Genomic DNA, 18,566 nt, shown 5'->3' on the forward strand with positions numbered 1-18,566 from the left:
AAAAAAACCATATACTAGAGATTTAGGGTATATTTTGATCTGTTAGAAGAAACTATCTCAGGGGCGCCTGGGTGGCTCAGTTGTTAAGCGTCTGCCTTCGGCTCAGGTGGTGATCCCAGGGTCCTGGGATCGAGCCCCGCATCGGGCTCCCTGCTCCGTGGGAAGCCTGCTTCTCCCTCTCCTACTCCCCCTGTTTGTGTTCCCTCTCTTGCTGTGTCTCTCTCTGTCAAATAAATAAATAAAATCTTAAAAAAAAAAAAACTATCTTAAATTTTTAAAGAGAGAACAACTTATACATATATGCCAAAAATCCGGGTAACTACTATGAAGGGATAGAATATGACTCTAAAAATGAAAAATAAAAATGTTTTTTAAAAAAGGGATTGATAAGATGTTGGTTGAAAAAGGGAAAAAGAAAAATTAAAAAAAATTAACTTTGAAAGACTAAAGAATCATGGTAAAAAAGCCATGAATTCTATTTGTAGTATTCCCCTAGCGCTGGAGTTCTGCCGTTCTCATTGATCGGTAAACTTGGTCTTGGCTGGCTTTTCTTGCTGATCTTCTGGGGAGGGTCCTGTTGCCGTGGTTTCCAAATGTCTTTGCTGGAGACGGAATTGCCCTGCCCTTGCCCGGTCTGGGCTAAGTAATCTGCTCGGGTTTGGTCTCCGGAGCTTTTGTTCCCTGCGAGCTTTCCTTACAGCTTTGGAGGCGGAGAGTGAAAATGGCGGCCTCCCAATCTCCGTCCCGGAGGAGCCGAGAACTTGGGGCCCTGCTCCTCAGTGAGCCCCCAGAGCACAGCCGTCAGTCACTCCCGTCTCTCCGGTCTCCGACCGCACTCCGTGCTCACCCGGCCTGTGACCGCGCGTTTCTCTCTCTGGCACTCGACCCTGTGTGGAGTCTCCAAACCCAGCAGATCTCTGTGGTGCGCTCCTGCGCCGCTCCTCCCGGGGGAGGAAGGTGAGTCTCCCCAGATCTGCTGCTTGTTGGGTCCCTGCTGGAGGAGCAGTGGCCCGACTGTGCCACGGATCACGGTTTATGGCAACCCCGAGCTGAGAGCCTGCGCCTGGGCTCCGTCTCTGCAGCCGGCTTCCCTGCTCTGATACCTGGGAGCTCTGCCGCCCTCAGGCACCCCCGGTCTTTCTGTGACCCCGAGGGTCCTGAGACCACACTGTCCCTCAAGGGTTCCACCCCCCGCTTAGCCACCGGAGTGACGTCCCTCAGCAGAGCAGACTTTTAAAAGTTCCGATTTTGTGCTCCGTGGTTCTATCACTTGCCAGAAGCGGCCAATGGAGGCCCCTCCCCCGCCGTCTATCCTCCCGAATATCGCCTCGGATTCACTTCTCTGCACGTCCTACCTTCCAGAAAGTGGTCGCTTTTCTGATGAGAGAGTTGTTGCTATTCTTTTCTTCGATCTCCTGTTGAGTTTGTAGGTGTTCAGAATGGTTTGATCCCTGTCCAGCTGAATTCCTGAGAGGAGACGAAATCCAGGTCTCCTACTCCTCCGCCATCTTGCTCTGCCGAAAGCAGGGTCTTGAAGAGATATTTGTAAACCTGTGTTCATAGCAGCATTATTCATATTTCCTAAAATGTGGAAGCAACCCAAGTGTCCACTGATGAATGAATAGATGAGCAAAATGTGGTATACACATACAATGTAATATTATTCATCCTTAAAAAGGAAAGAATTTCTGACATATGCTGCAACTTGGATGAATCTTGAGGACATTATGTTAAGTGAAATAAGCCAGTCAAAAAAAGACATACTGTATGATTCTACTTACATGAGGTGTGAAGAGTAGTCAGACTCAGACATAAAATAGAATGGTGGTTACAAGGGCCTGAGAGGGGAAGGGGAAAATGGGCAGTTATTGTTTAATGGGAATAGAATTTCAGCTATACAAGATGAATGTTCTGTGTATTCTACATAAAAAAAATTGGGAAACGACTAAGTACCTTAATTTATTTAACTAATCCTCTTATTGGTGGTCTTTTAGATGCTATTATTAACAGTGGTTCGGAGATAATCCTTACACATATCTTGGGGTACATTTTTAAGTGTGTTTATGGGATAAATTTTTTTTTTTTTAAGATTTTATTTATTTGAGAGAGAAAGAGAAAGCGAGCATGAGCTGGGGGAGGAGCAGAGGGAGAGGAGAAGTGGACTCCCTGCTGAGCATGGATTGCGGCTCCATCCCAGGACCTGAGATCATGATCTGAGCTGAGGGCACACGCTTAACTGACTGAGCCACCCAGGCATCCCGAGGTAGAGAAAGCAGACTTTGTGCTGAGGGCAGAGCCCGACCTGGGGGGCTCAATTTCATGACCCTGAGCTCAGGTCCTGAGCTGAAACCAAGGACCTGAGATCATGATCTGAGCTCAAGTCAGATGCTTAACCAACTGAGCCACCCAGGTGCCCCTGTTTATGGGACAAATTCTAAATATTAGAATTATATTAAAGAGTATGTGCATATTTAATTTTGATAAATATTACACATGACAGAGACTCTCTGACCAAACTTTAGTCAGCCTCCTCTGAGCCTTTTTGAATATGCCTCGACTTTCACCCACATCCTGTCTTTGGCCTGACCAATCCAGTTCATTACTGTGAATAGTGCTGCTGTGAACATAGGGGTACAGTAGTAAAGAATCCTGTAAATTAGTTTAGAGAGAATCTCCCACCTTTAATTTCTGATCACCCTTGATATTTCAAGTTCCTCATTCCCCACTTTCAATGTTATGTCTTTGACCTGCCTATATAGCAAGAATTCTGTTAGGTCACGTTACCAAAAATCCTACCATTGATGTCTCCTCCTAATAATTTTCTATTCACTGACACTCACCCTGCTCCTTGGCTATAAATCCCCACTTGTCCTTGCTGTATTTGGGGTTAAGCCCAATATCTCTTCCCTATTACAAAACCCATCAAAAAGGATATTGCTATCTTCTTGTATAAAGTCTTCCTTACTATTTTAACAGGTGTCAATAATTTTTTTTTTAACACAGATTGCCCTTCAAAAAGGTTGTACCAGTGGATCAAAAAACAAGACTGAACTATATGTTGACTACAAGAAACCCACTTCAAGGGTGCCTGGCTGGCTCAGTCAGTGGAGCGTGCGATTCTTCTTTTTTAGAGAGAGAGAGAGTGCAAGTGTGAAGGAGCAGAGGGAGAAAGAATATCTTAAGCAGACTCCACGCCCAGGGCCCAGTGTGGGGCTCGATCTCACAACCCTGAGATCATGACCTGAACCAGAATCAAGAGTCAGATGCTTAACCAACTGAGCCACTCAGGTGCCCAAGTGTGCAACTCTTTTTTTTTTTTTTTAAATATTTTATTTATTTATTTGACAGAGAGAGAGACAGCGAGAGAGGGAACACAAGCAGGGGGCAGTGGGAGAGGGAGAAGCAGGCTTCCCGCTGAGCGGGGAGCCCGATGCGGGGCTCGATCCCAGGATCCTGGGATCATGACCTGAGCCGAAGGCAGACACTTAACGACTGAGCCACCCAGGCGCCCCTCAAGTGTGCAACTCTTGATGTCAGGGTTGTGTGTTCAAGCCCCATGTTAAGGGTAGAGATTACTTTAAAAAAAAAAATCTTAAAAACCCACTTTAGATATAAAGATACCTGTAGATTAAAAGTAAATGATCAGAGAAAGATCTACCATGTTAACACTAATCAAAAGAGGGTGCCTGGGTGGCTCAGTCGTTGAGCGTCTGCCTTCGGCTCAGGTCTGGGATCGAGCCCCACATTGGGCTCCCTGCTTGGCGGGAAGCCTGCTTCTCCCTCTCCCACTCCCCCTGCTTGTGTTCTTGGTCTCGCTGTCTCTCTCACTGTCAAATGAATAAATAAAATCTTAAAAAAAAAACCCAAAAACACTAATCAAAAGAAAGCAAGAGTAGCTATATTTATTTTAGAGAGCAGGTATCAGACCAAGGAAAGTTATCAGGGATAAAGAGGGACATTACATAATGATAAAAAGGTCAGTTCCGCAAAAAGATGTAACAATTCCTAACATGTATATGCCTGACAACAGAGCATCAAACTTCATGAAGCAAAAACTGAGAACTGCAAGGAGAAGTAGATGATTTTGCTATATTTGGAGTCTTTAGCAGCTAATAGAAATGGACAGATCCAGCAGACAAAACCAGTAAGAATGTAGATGAACTCAACACTACCAAACAATTGGATATAATGGATATCTATAGACTACTTCGTCCAACAACAGAATATATGTTCTCAGTTCATGTGGAACTTTCAAGATAGACATTTTCACAAAACTATCAAATCTCCCACCTGTTCTCCAAAGGGCCCATTTATCTTTCCAAAGGTTATTTGTTTTCCTGTGAATACCCTTTCTCTGATCCGTGAATTTTCCTTTCATTTTCTTTTCTTTTTTTTTTTTTTTTAAAGATTTTATTTATTTATTTGACAGAGACACAGCGAGAGAGGGAACACAAGCAGGGGGAGTGGGAGAGGGAGAAGCAGGCTCCCCATGGAGCAGGGAGCCCGATGTGGGGCTCGATCCCAGGACCCTGGGATCATGACCTGAGCCGAAGGCAGATGCTTAACAACTGAGCCACCCAGGCGCCCCTCCTTTCATTTTCTTGACAGTGCCCTTTGATACACAAAAATGTTAAATTTTGGTGAAGTCCAATTATCCTTTGGTTGTTGTTGCTTATGTTTTTGGTGTTATGTATGAGAAGTCATTGCCAAGGGGCGCCTGGGTGGCTCAGTTGGTTAAGTATCTGACTGTTGATTTTGACTCAGGTCATGATCTCAGGGTTGTGAGATTGAGCCCCACGTCAGGCTCTTCGCTGGGCATGGAGCCTGCTTAAGATTTTCTCTCTCCAGGGCACCTGGGTGGCTCAGTTGGTTGGGCATCTGCCTTTGGCTCAGCTCATGGTCCCAGGGTCCTGGGATCAAGTCCCGCATCGGGCTCCTTGCTTTGCAGGGAACCTGCTTCTCCCTCTCCTCCCCATTTGTACTCTCTCTCACTATCTGTCTCTCTCTCTCAAATAAATAAATAAAATCTAAAAGAAAATTTTTAATTAAAAAGATTTTCTCTCTTCCTCTGCCCCTCCCCTGCTCATGCATGCTCCTTTTTATTTTTTTTTTAAAGATTTTATTTATTTGAGAGGGCACAAGCAGGGGGAGTGGCAGGCAGAGGGAGAAGCAGGTTCTCCACTGAGCAGGGAGCCCGATACGGGACTCAATCCCAGGACCCTGGAATCATGAGCTGAGCTGAAGGCAGATGCTTAACCTACTGAGCCACCCAAGCACGCCTCTCTCTCTCTCTCACTCATTCACTCTTTTTCTTTGCTAAATCCAATATCATGAAAATTTACTTCTAAGATTTTATAGGGGAGGAAAAAGTTTTCCTCAACCCTCTTACGGTCTCTGGCTGGGTCTGAAAATTAAACTGACAGGGAGCGTAACAGGAGAAAAGCACACACATTTTACTGAACTTTTATATATACATGGGAGCCTTCTACAAGACAATAAAAACCCAAAGAAGTGACTAGAACAGGAAGCTTTTATATCTTTTAGGCAAAAACAGTAAATTTGTGAAGAATTGATAAGACAAAGGGGTTTGGGCTAGAGGTGGTAAATTATGTAGTAATTTGGAAGATAATTAACAAGGTTTGTTTATATACCTTCTCAACCCTAAATTCCCTGTCTCTCGTGATAGGGCGTCTCCTTTTTTCCTGATAGAGGGAGGGTACCTTTCACACAGGGGATTTATCTCCTGCTTTCTGGGAAGAAGAGAGAGACTAGGAGGTCAAATTGACCTTCCTGCTTCTGTTTTTTCTCAAACTTCTACTTAAGGTATTCAGTATGCCGAGGCACCTGGGTGGCTCAGTGTCCGGTCTCAGGGTTGTAAGATGGAGCCCTGTGTCAAGTCCCTTGTCGGCCTTCGCGCTTAGCAGGGCATCTGCTTCTCTCTCTCTCTGCCCCTCCCCCATGCATGTGCATGCTCACTGTCTCTCTCAAATAAATAAATAGCTAAAAAGATACTCAGTATGCCAAGGGGCCAAATTTTGGGGTAGCATGTCCTGAACTCCAACCAGTTTAATAGCTTAACTTTTTTATTTGGAACTTTAATACTTGGGTTAATTTTTTATACACAGTCTGAAGTAAGTGTCCAACTTCATTTTGTATGCAGACATCCAGTTGTTCCAGCACCATTTGTTGAAAAGACTACTCTTTCCCCATTGAATGGGCTTGGCATCCTTGTTGCAAATCCGTTGACCATAGATGTGTGGGTTAATTTCTGGACTCTATTAATGTACATGTCTGTTCTATGCCAGTATCACACAGTTTTGATTAGTAGCTTCATAGTATGTTCTGAAATTGGGACATATGAGTTATTTTCAAGATTGTTTTGGCTATTCAGGGCCCCTTGCAATTCCATCTGAATTTGATCCATATGAATGGAGTCTTACTTATTTCTGCAGAAATGCAGTTGGAATTTTGATAGAGATTATATTGAATCTGTAGATTTAATCATGGTATAAATCCTTTAAAAAAAAAAAGTTTTATTTTTAAGTAATCTCTACACCCAACATAGGGTTCAAACTCAACGCTGAGATTAAGAGTCAGATGCTGCACTGACTGAGCCAACCGGGTGCCACATAATTCAATTAAATTTAATTAATATACCACTATATTTCATATATTTTCCACTAGGTGAATTATTGGGTTATAAATTTTGAAATAATTGTCCAGCATTTCTTTAGTCACCAAAAGAAAATGAGAATATAGATCTGCTTTTTTTTTTTTTTTTTTGTGGCTTGCACATTTATTTATTCACCAAATATTTATTGAGTCTACTTTGGCCAGACACTATTGTATAAGTTCTTTTAATATGCTGCAGGATTCCATTTGGTAGTATTTTGTTGAGGATTTTTGTATCTGTAATTGGTCTGTAGTTTTCTTTTTTTTTTAAGATTTTATTTTTTTGACAGAAAGAGACATAGCGAGAGAGGGAACACAAGCAGGGGGAGTGGGAGAGGGAGAAGCAGGGAGCCCGATGTGGGGCTCGATCCCAGGACCCTGGGATCATGACCTGAGCCGAAGGCAGACGCTTAACGACTGAGCCACCCAGGCGCCCGGTCTGTAGTTTTCTTTACTGGTGATATCTTTATCTAGCTTTGGTATCAGTATATTGGCTTCATAGAATGAATTAGGAAGTGTTCCCTCCTCTATTTTTTGGAAAAGTTTGAGAAGAATTGGTATAAATTCTTTTTATTTATTTGAGAAAGAGAGAGAGTGCACAAGCAGGGGGAGGAGCGGAGGGAGAGGGAGAAGCAGACTCCCTGCTAAGCAGGGTGCCTGATGTGTAGGGCTCAAGGCTCTATCCCAGGACCCTGGGATCATGACCTGAGCCAAAGGCAGACACTTAACCGACTGAGCCACCAGGCACCCCTGGTGTAAATTCTTTAAACATTTTATAAAATTCACCAATGAAGGGGCACCTGTCTGGCTCAGTCAGTACAGCATGTGACTCTTGATCTCAGGGTCATGAGTTCAAGCCCCACATTGGGTCTGCTTAGGGAAAAAAAAAAAAAAATTCGCCAGTGAAGCTCTCTGGTCCTGGTCTTTTTTTTGTTGTTGTTGGAAGGCTTTTTATTACTGATTCAATCTCTCCATTGTTATAGGTCCATTCAGATTTTCTGTTTGTTCTTCAGTCAGTTTTGATAGTTTGTGTGTTTCAGTGAATTTGTTTATTTTACCCAGGTCATCTAATTTTTTTGCATACAAATGTTTGTTTTTATTTCTATAAAGTTGGTATAATGTCCCCATTTTCATTCCGGATTTGAGTAATTTGGGTCTTCTCTCTTTAAAAAAAAAAAAATTATTTGAGAAAGAGAGAGGGTGGGTGCGAGCAGGGTGAGGGGCAGAGGGAGAGGAGAGAGAGAATTTCAAGCAGACTCCCTGTTGAGTGCAGAGCCTGGAGTCCAGAGCCCAACACAGGCCTTGATTCTTCGACCATGAGATCATGACCTGAGCCTAAATCAAGAGTCGAAGCTTAACCGACTGAGCCACCCAGGCGCCCAAGTCTTCTCTCTTTTTTCCTTAGTTTAAAAGTTTGTCAGTTTTGTTGGTCTTTTCAGAGAATCAACTTTGGATTTCATTCATTTTCCCTGTTTCTTTCTTGTCTTATTTTGATTATTTCCACCTAATTTTTTTTTTAAGATTTTATTTATTTATTTGACAGAGAGAGATAGCAAGAGAGGGAATACAAGCATAGGGAGCTGGAGAGGGAGAAGCAGGCCCCCGCTGAGCAGGAAGTCCAATACCAGGGGCTTGATCCCAGGACCCTGGGATCCTGACCTGAGCCGAAGGCAGACACCCAATGACTGAGCCACCCAGGCGCCGCTATTTCCACCTAATTTTTTTTTTTTTTAAGATTTTATTTATTTATTTGACAGACACAGCAAGAGAGGGAACACAAGCAGGGGGAGTGGGAGAGGGAGAAGCAGGCTTCCCCTGGAGCAGGGAGCCCGATGCGGGGCTCGATCCCAGGACTCTGGGATCATGACCTGAGCTGAAGGCAGACACTTAACGACTGAGCCACCCAGGCGCCCCTCCACCTAATTTTTATTACTTCTTTTGTTTTGCCTTCTTTGAGTTTAGTTTGCTCTTCTTTTTTCTAGTTCCTTAAGGTCCAAGTTTTGGATATTAGTCTGAGATCTTTCTTCCTTTCCTTCTGTCTTTTAAAATATAGTTGTTTAGAGCTCTACATTTCCTATGGAGCACTTCTTACACTGTATTTTATAATTTGGTATTATTGTGTTTTTATATTCATTCATCCTTAAGTATTTTCTAATTTCCCTTGTAATGTCTTCTTTGACTCATTCATTATTTAAGAATGTGTTGTTTAGGGTTACCTGGCTGGCTCAGTTGATAGAGCATGTGACTCTTGATCTCAGGGTTGTGAGTTTTTTGTTGTTATTTTGGTGGTGTTTTTTTTTTTTTTTAAGTTTATTTAAGTAATCGCTATACCCAATGTGAGACTTGAACTCATGACCCCAAGATCAAGAGTCCCATGCTCTTCCAACTGAGCCAGCCAAGTGCTCTTGGGGTCGTGTGTGAGCCCCATGTTGGGTGTAGAAATCACTTAAAAAAAAAAAAAGTGTGTCTTGTTTAATTTCTATATATTTGTGAATTTTCCAAATTTCCTTCTGATGTCTGTTTCTAATTCCATTATATTCTGGTCAGAGAAGATACTTTATATAAGATTCCATGTTTATACATTTATTGAGACTTATTTTGGTACCTAATATCTAGGTCTATCCAGGAAAATGTTCCATGTGCATTTGAGAAGAATGTGTAATCTGCTGTTGAGTGGAGCGTTTTGTATATATTTATATATCTGTTTCTTTTCTTTTTTTTTTTCTTTTTATGGGTCAACCTTTATTGGTGAGCAGGCAGGTGGTGGGTGAGTCAGGATGCTGGGGAGCAGCTGGGGAGGAGGTTCTGCAGTTGCCATCACAGCATATAATTGCTATATCTTCTTGCTGAACTGAACCTTTTATTATTATACAATTTTTATATTATATAAATTATTATTTATTTTTACCCTTCTTTGTCTCTTGTAACAAGTTTTCTCTTGAAGTCTTTTTTTTTTATAAAACTTTTTATTTTAAAGATTTTATTTATTTGACAGAGAGAGACACAGCGAGAGAGGGAACACAAGCAGGGGGAGTGGGAGAGGGAGAAGCAGGCTTCCCGTGGAGCAGGGAGCCCAATGTGAGGCTCGATCCCAGGACCCTGGGATCATGACCTGAGCCGAAGGCAGACGCTGAACGACTGAGCCACCCAGGCGCCCCTTTTGAAGTGTCTTTTATCTGATACTAGTATAGCCACTACAGCTCTATTCTGGTTACTGTTTGCAGGGAATATCTTTTTCCATCCTTTCATTCTTACTTGTATCTTTGTTTTGTTTTTAAGTTTTATGTAAGTAATATTTACACACAATGTGGGGCTCAAACTCATGACCCTGAGATCATTGTCGCATGCTCCTCCAAATGAGCCAGCCAGGTGCCCCACTTATTTGTATCTTTGGATCTAAAATGAGTCTCTTGCGGGGCGCCTGGGTGGCTCAGATGCTTGGGCGACTGCCTTCGGCTCAGGTCGTGATCCTGGAGTCCTGGGATCAAGTCCCGCATCGGGCTCCCTGCTCGGCAGGGGGTCTCCTCCCTCTGACCCTCTTCCCTCTGACCCTCTTCCCTCTCGTGCTATCTCTCATTCTCTCTCTCAAATAAATAAATAAATCTTTAAAGAAAAAAAATAAATAAAATGAGTCTCTTGCAGAAAGCCTATAGTTAGATCATTTTTTAAAATCCATTCTGCCAATCTCTGCCTAAGTCTCTGACTTAGGATGATTCGACTTAAAAGTTTTTTATTTTATTTATTTTATTTTTATTTTATTTTATTTATTATTTTTAAAGATTTTATTTATTTATTTGACAGAGAGAGAAAGAGCGCACGAGCGCACGCACAAGCAGGGGGAGTGGCAGAGGGAGAGGGAGAAGCAGGTTCCCCACTGAGCAGGGAGCCCAACGCGGGGCTCGATCCCAGGACCCTGGGATCATGACCTGAGCCGAAGGCAGATGCTTAACCCACTGAGCCACACAGGTGCCCCAAGTTTTTTTATTTTACAATGGTGCAAAAGTGGTATGTATTCAGTAAAAACTGTACATTGAATTTTGATCTTTTCCTAGGCTAGTGATATTCAGTGTAGTACTCTTGCAGTGAGCCACAGCTTTCAATCAGCCATGCAATCATGAGGGTAAACAAGCAATATGCTTACAGCCATTCTGTACCTATATAACCATTCTATTTTTCACTTTTAGTACAGTATTCAGTAAATTACATGAGAGATTTGGTGCTTTATTATAAAATAGGCTTTGTGTTAGATGGTTTTGCCCAGGTGTAGGCTAATGTAAGTATTGTGAGCGCACATTTAACTTAGGCTAGATTAAACTATGATGTTCGGTAGGTTAAATGTATTAAATGCATTTTCGACTTAACAGTATTTTCGACTTGGTGTGGGTTTATTAGAATGTAATCCTGATGTAAGTTGAGGAAGATCTGTATCTTGTTTCTCAATTTCCCCATTCCTGCTTTCTTTTTTTAAAGATTTTGTTTATTTATTTGAGAGAGAGAATGAGATAGAGAGAGCATGAGAAGGGGGGTGGTCAGAGGGAGAAGCAGACTCCCCGCCGAGCAGGGAGCCCGATGCGGGACTCGATCCCGGGACTCCAGGATCATGACCTGAGCCGAAGGCAGTCGCTCAACCAACTGAACCACCCAGGCGCCCTCCTGCTTTCTTTTTTGTTAGATATTTTCCAGTGTACCATGTTGAGTCCCTTCTCGTTTCTTTTACCATATATTTTTTAGTTATTAGTTGATCTGGGGATTATAATTAACATCCTAATTCATAGCAGTCTAGTTCAAATTAATACCAAATTAATTTTTTTAATTAAAATTTTTTAAAGATTTTATTTATTTATTTGACAGAGAGAGACACAGCAAGAGAGGGAACACAAGCAGGAGGAGTGGGAGAGGGAGAAGGAAGCTTCCCGCTGAGCAGAGAGCCCGATGCGGGGCTTGATCCCAGGACCCTAAAATCATGACCTGAGCCAAAGGCAGATGCTTAATGACTGAGCCACTCAGGCGCCCCAAATTAATTTCAACAGTATACAAAAACCTTGTTGCTATAAGCTCCATTTATCCCTCTTTATGTTGTTATTGTCACGGATTACATGTTTATACATTGTGTGACCATCAACATAGATTTATAATTATTTTTTTATATAGTATTTTAAATCATATAAGAAAATAAGAGGTGTTACAAACCAAAAATACATTAATGCTGAGTTTTAGATATGTAGTTACACTTACTGGTATTCTTTCTGTGTATGGATTTGAGTTACTGTCTGGTGTTCTTTCATTTTCAGCCCGAAGGACTCTGTTTAGCATTTCTTGTAGAATAGATCTACTAGCAATGAATTCTCTATCAGAATTGTCTTAATTTTTTTTTAAAAAGATTTTATTTATTTGAGAATGAGAGAGCACATGAGTGGGGTTAGGGTCAGAGGGAGAAGCAGACTCCCTGCCAAGCAGGGAGCCCGATGCGGGACTCGATCCAGGGACTCCAGGATCATGACCTGAGCCGAAGGCAGTCGCTTAACCAACTGAGCCCCCCAAGCGCCCTTAATTTTTTTTTTTTAATTGGAGCCCAGCATGGGGCTTCAGCTCATGACCCGGAGATCAAGACCTGAGCTGAGACCAGTAGTCGGGCGCTCAGCCAACTGAGCCACTCAGACACCTGGAAATGTCTTAATTTCTGCTTTATTTTCGAAGAATGCTTTTGCCAGATACACAATTTTTGGTTGACAGTGTTTTCTCTTTCAACAATTTGTATGTATCATCCTATCACTTTCTGGCCTTTGGGAACCACTGAATGAATGTGTAAATGAATAAATACACACATACACACACACATGATCTGATTCTTACCTCTTAATTGGTATGCTGGTAAATGTTTAGTGACTGGCTTTCCAGGAAAAAAAGTGTATGCACATATATACGTACATAAGTTTATTATAAAGTTGCTGATATAAAAGATGTATAGCACACCATTTACAAATAATAATAAAACATGTGATACTTTTTATTATAAATTTGTGTAGCCAACTGGGTCTTATAGAAAGCTTTCATTGATTTGGTTTTTTTGTTGAGGTTAATTTCACATAAGATAATTCACCGTTTATTTGAGATTTAAGATTCCATTTATTTGAGGGTGTTTGGGTGGCTCAGTTGTTAAGCGTCTGCCTTTGGCTCAGGTCATGATCGCAGGGTCCAGGGATCGAGTCCCACATCAGGCTCCCTGCTCCGCGGGAAGCCTGCTTTTCCCTCTCCCACTCACCCTGCTTGTGTTCCTTCTCTCACTGTGTCTCTCTCTTTCAAATAAATAAAATCTTAAAAAAAAAAAAAAAAGATTCCATTTACTTGAGAGAGAGAGAGAGAGCACGTGCACATGCACACAAGTGGGAGGGGAAGGGAGAGGGAGAAGCAGACTTCCTGCTGAGCAGGGAACCGGACTGAATGGTGGCTTGGCTCAATCCCAGGACCCCGAGATTACGACCTGAGCCAAAGGCAGACTCTTAACCGAGTGAGCCACCCAGGCGCCTCCAAGATTTACCATTTAAAAGCGAACAATTCAGGGGTGCCTGGGTGGCTCAGTGGTTAAGCATCTGCCTTCAGCTCGCGTCATGATCCCAGAGTCCTGGGATCAAGTCCTGCATCGGGCTCCCTGCTTGGTGGGGAGTCTGCTTCTCCCTCTCCTCCCCCTGCTGTGCTCTCTCTGTCAAATAAATAAATAAAATCTTTAAAAAAAAAAAAACGTGAACAATTCAGTACAATTAGTACATTTACAATGTTGATAATCACTACCTCTAGTTCCAAAATGCTTTTATCACCCTAAAAGGAAATTCATACCCTTTAAGGAGTTGCTCCCTTTTCTCCCTCCCTGCAAAGACCCTGGCAACCACCAATCTGTATTCTGTCTCTATGGATTTACTTATTTTGGATATTGCATATAAATGGAATCATATGATATGTGATCTTTTTGGTCTGGCTCTTTCACTTAGCATAATATGTTCAAAATTCATCTGCTTTGTAGCTTGTATCTGTACTTCATTCCTTTTTATGGTAGGATAATACCCTGTTGTATGTATACGTCACAGTCTGTTTAATCCTTTCATCTGTTGATTGGGGCTGTTTCTACCTTTTGATTATTGTGAATTGTGGCTGCTATGAACATGTATGTACATACATTTGTTTTAGTACCATTTTTTAGTTCTTTGGTGCATGACCTAGAAGTGAAATTGCTGGGTCATGTGGTAATACTGTTTAATTTTTTGAGGAACCACTGAACTGTTTTTTCATAGTTGCTGAAGAGTTTACATTCTTACCACCAGTATATGAGGTTTTCCTTGATTTTAATTTTGCTAAACTTATGTATCCATATCTGACCTATGGCAAAATCATGCTACCAGTGAGCACTGGATTGCTGTCCAATTCAAAAGAAGTTGCTCCTCTCGTGATGATCAAGTACTGTTTTAACATGAAGGCTGGTTGATATTTTTGTTTATGTTAACAAGTGTGATGAAAGTGAAACAACAAAGATGCGTTTGGGTTTTTTTTGTTTTGTTTTTTTAATTTTTTTTTTTTAAGATTTTATTTGCGAGAGAGAGAATGAGAGACAGAGAGCATGAGAGGGAGGAGGGTCAGAGGGAGAAGCAGACTCCCTGCTGAACAGGGAGCCTGATGTGGGACTCGATCCCGGGACTCCAGGATCATGACCTGAGCTGAAGGCAGTCGCTTAACCAACTGAGCCACCCACGCGCCCAAAGGTGCATTTTTTTTAATTGAAGTATAATTGATGTACAATATCCTGTTTCAGTTGTACATCATAGTGACTTGTGATATTTTTACACATTATAAAAGAATCCCCACAATATGTCTAGTTACCGTGTGTCACCATACACAAACGTATTTCCTTGTATGTGGTCTTTCTTTCCCTTCTAGAGGTCCTTATCCAGGACTCGGTTCTTCTGTTGCCTCCCTTTTCATTGATGCCTTCCCTTACATCTAGTCTAAGTTAGCCTTCCTCTACTTATCACCTACTTATTCATCATCATTTCACACAGTTTCATTTCTTCATAACTCCTATCATTATCAGAAATTACTCATGTATTTGTTTGCATGTTAATTGTCCTTTACGCCACTAGAACATAAACTCCAAGAAAGCAGGGACCTTTTCTCTTGTTCCCTACTGCCTGCAACAGTGACTAACATATAGTAGGTATCAATAAGCACATGCTGAATGAAGGAAAGAATAATAAAAGATGCAAAAATGGGTTACTTAGACATGGTGTCATCAAATTCTCTTCTTTAGCCTAATTCCTATTAGGTAGAAAAATAATCTTACCGGGTTTTTCTGGTTTATATCCAAATTCTGTTTGTTCTTGGATGTGAGGTTTATATATTACTCTGACGTCATTGTAGGAGCCATTATTTGGATTATATTAGAAATGCAACTCTCATGGGCGCCTGGGTGGCTCAGTCGTTAAGCATCTGCCTTTGGCTCAGGTCATGATCCCAGGGTCCTGGGATCGAGTACCACTTCAGGCTCCCTGCTCGGCAGGAAGCCTGCTTCTCCCTCTCCCACTCCGCCTGCTTGTGTTCCTGCTCTCCCTATATCTCTCTCTGTCAAATAAATAAATAAAATCTTAAAAAAAAAAGAAATGTAACTGTCATGAAAATGTTTATCATCTGTAAGTGAACCTTCTTGATTGGAATTCAATCAGTTGCTGAATTCTATATTATAACAGATTCTGTAATGATTAGTTGCCTTATAGTATATTTAAAATTAAGTATACCAAAATTTTGAAGTTTTTGAAGAAGATATAATAATTTAATATTTGAAGAGTTTTTTAAAACATAAAAATCTTAGGGGCGCCTGGGTGGCTCAGTCGTTAAGCGTCTGCCTTTGGCTCAGGTCATGATCCCAGGGTCCTGGGATCGAGCCCCATGTCGGGCTCCCTGCTCCGCGGGAAGCCTGCTTCTCCCTCTCCCACTCCCCCTGCTTGTGTTCCTGCTCTCGTTATATCTCTCTCTGTCAAATAAATAAATAAAATCTTTAAATAAAAAAAACATAAAAATCTTGAAGGTAAAATTGAAATATTGAAGAATTCGTTTTACTAAGACTTCAGAAGTGCTTTTTATCAGTGTAAAATGCCTCTGTAAAGATTATGTATAGTGGTAAATTACAAGAAAATTATAATTGCTTCTTTATGTTGAATTACTGTTTAAAGTTGATAAATTATCAAACGAGTACATTTTAACTTTTGGTGATTAATGCAGAAAGCTTTGGGTGAATAGATTTATTTTGGAGAGTTAGAAATATAACTCTGGATTTTAAGGATTTTTTTTCCTGGAATGAACATGCTTTTGGGATGTCATTTTTTAAATTTTATTTTTAATACCAAACCTAATATCATTATCTCTTCTGTATTTAGGTTCGATTAGTGATAGTGGATGGTATTGCTTTTCCTTTTCGTCATGACCTAGATGACCTGTCCCTTCGTACTCGATTACTAAATGGCCTAGCCCAGCAAATGATCAGCCTTGCAAATAGCCACAGATTAGCTGTAAGTATTATTAGCCAAGAGAATTTTATAATAAAATCAAACTTGTATAAAATATTAATGTTTAGAAATAGCTGAATAGAATTTGACTAAAAGCACATAATACAAACAGTTTTGAATGGTCTTTGTTTGATTTTTTTAAAAAATTAATTCCAGGGGCACCTGGGTGGCTGTCGTTAAGCGTCTGCCTTTGGCTCAGGTCATGATCCCAGGGTCCTGGGATCGAGCCCCGCATTGGGCTCCCTGCTGAGTGGGAGGCCTGCTTCTCCCTCTCCCACTCCCCCTGCTTGTGTTCCCTCTCTCGCTGTGTCTCTGTGAAATAAATAAATAAAACCTTTAAAAAAAAAAAAAATTCCAGTCATAAGTGTTGTATATTAGTTTTCCTAGAAAATAACAAGCATAATCAGGATGCCATATTTTAAAATGGACTTGTTTGATAAAGAAATGCCACCTTTGGTAATTGCAATGTTGGGTTTTTTTTAATGTAATATTTGATGTTTTTCGGGTAAGCTCTTCTAACATCCCCATTTTTCTTTTACTCTGGGTCTTTTATTATAACATGTTGTATAATCACAGACTCAGATAGAAAAATTACATAGTGTGAACAACGTAGATGTTTGGAGGTAGAGCTGACTCTTCTAGATTTGAAATGTGAGGTCAGATATAAAGATAAGTTCGGAAGTGACGAGACAGAAAGGAGTGAGGTAATGACTTTTTTTTTAACTGCACATTTGCCGTCACTTTCCACTGTACAACCCCGTGCCACTTATCACACCAATACACACACTTGTCCAGGAGGGAGATGGGAAAAGATCAAGCCACTTAACTTGATTTTCTTGTATTTACCCTGATGAGAGAGTCCTTTGTACATATCTGTAATATAGCATAAGTAGATAAAGAACTCCTCAATAAAATCATTTCAAAATATCTTTTCTTTTGAGTTTTTAGATTTTTTTTTTTTTGCCATATATTGAAAAGCATAGTGTCCTATGTTTGAATTATTTCTTGTATTAATTTGTAATTTAGCATCTGTTAATATCTACGAGGAGCCCCCAGTAGGGGGCACTCAAGACTAATGGGTTGCATTGTTTTTAAGTTTCGTTTTGTTTGTTGAATAGAAATAGCTTTATCTTTTCTGATTAAAAAAGTAATCTAAACAGTAACATGGAATACTATGCAGTGTCTAAGAAGAGTAACGTAAATATACATGTACTAACACAGAACAAGATATGTCCAGATATATGATTAAGTAAAAAGATTCAAGTCACATAATAATATATTTTATGTGATCCCACTTTTGAGAAAAATAAAAATTATATATGTGCATTTATACTTTTATATATCAACAAAAAGATCTGAAAGGATCAAAATGTTCATAATGACTACTTCTAGAAATAGGATTTTGTGGGGTTGAGGGCATACTTTTCCCTCTTTATAAATTCTTCTTTGCTTGATTTTTTAAATTTCCCAGTTACCATGTATAGAAGCATTTAGGACTTTTGATAATAAATACATTTCACAATTTTATATATACTTTCTATAAAAGAAGTTCTAAACAATCAAAAGTGTAGAAAGTGAAGTATCTGTTACCCAGAGATAATTATTCTTGAGTTTGGTGTACCTATTTTTCCAAACTTACTAAGTTTTTTAAGTTTTTATTTTTATTTTAAAGTAATCTGTACACCCAACATGGGGCTTGAACTCAACAACCCTGAGATCAAGAGTTGCATGCTCTACCGAGTCAGCCAGGCACCCCTATATACACATATTTTTTTTTAAAGATTTTTTCTTTTTTTTTTTTTTAAAGATTTTATTTATTTGACAGAGAGAGACACAGCGGGAGAGGGAACACAAGCAGGGGGAGTGGGAGAGAGAGAAGCAGGCTTCCTGCCGAGCAGGGAGCCCGATGCGGGGCTCGATCCCAGGACTCTGGGATTATGACCTGAGCCGAAGGCAGACTCTTAACTGACTGAGCCCCCAGGCGCCCCTCTTTTTTTTAAGATTTTATCTACTTATTTGACAGAAAGACAGCGAGAGAGGGAACACAAGCAGGGGGAATGGGAAAGGGAGAAGCAGGCTTCCTGCTGAGGAGGGAGCCCAATGCGGGGCTTGATCCCAGGACCCTGAGATCATGACTTGAGCCAAAGGCAGACGCTTAACCAACTGAGCCTGAGCCACCCAGGCGCCCCATATTTTTTTAAAGATCATACTCAGGGGCGCCTGGGTGGCTCAGTCATTAAGTGTCTGCCTTTGGCTCAGGTCATGATCCCAGGGTCCTGGGATCGAGCCCTGCATCGGGCTCTCTGCTCAGCAGGGGAGCCTGCTTCCCTCTCCCACTCCCCCTGC

General features: G+C 41.0%; 1 protein-coding gene across 7 annotated transcripts in view; it reads left to right on the plus strand.

Annotated features, from left to right (window-relative positions):
* RAD51C (RAD51 paralog C) overlaps nucleotides 1-18,566 on the plus strand; it is a 45,853-nt gene that overhangs the window by 7,765 nt on the left and 19,522 nt on the right. For 5 of the 7 annotated variants that reach the window (XR_014140686.1, XR_014140685.1, XM_031029948.2 and 2 more), the window contains exon 5: nucleotides 16,092-16,223. The exons of the other annotated variants lie outside the window; for them this stretch is intronic. Coding sequence is in view for 3 of the 5 variants with exons in the window: in XM_031029948.2 (XP_030885808.1) it covers nucleotides 16,092-16,223 (132 nt within the window). In the remaining 2 variants the exon portion in view is untranslated. The remainder of the gene's footprint in view (nucleotides 1-16,091; nucleotides 16,224-18,566) is intronic. 7 annotated transcript variants of the gene reach the window in all.

Source organism: Leptonychotes weddellii, chromosome 15, assembly GCF_054177405.1.
Source record: "Leptonychotes weddellii isolate Sample4059 chromosome 15, ASM5417740v2, whole genome shotgun sequence".
In the NCBI taxonomy this organism is placed as follows: Eukaryota; Metazoa; Chordata; class Mammalia; order Carnivora; family Phocidae; genus Leptonychotes; species Leptonychotes weddellii.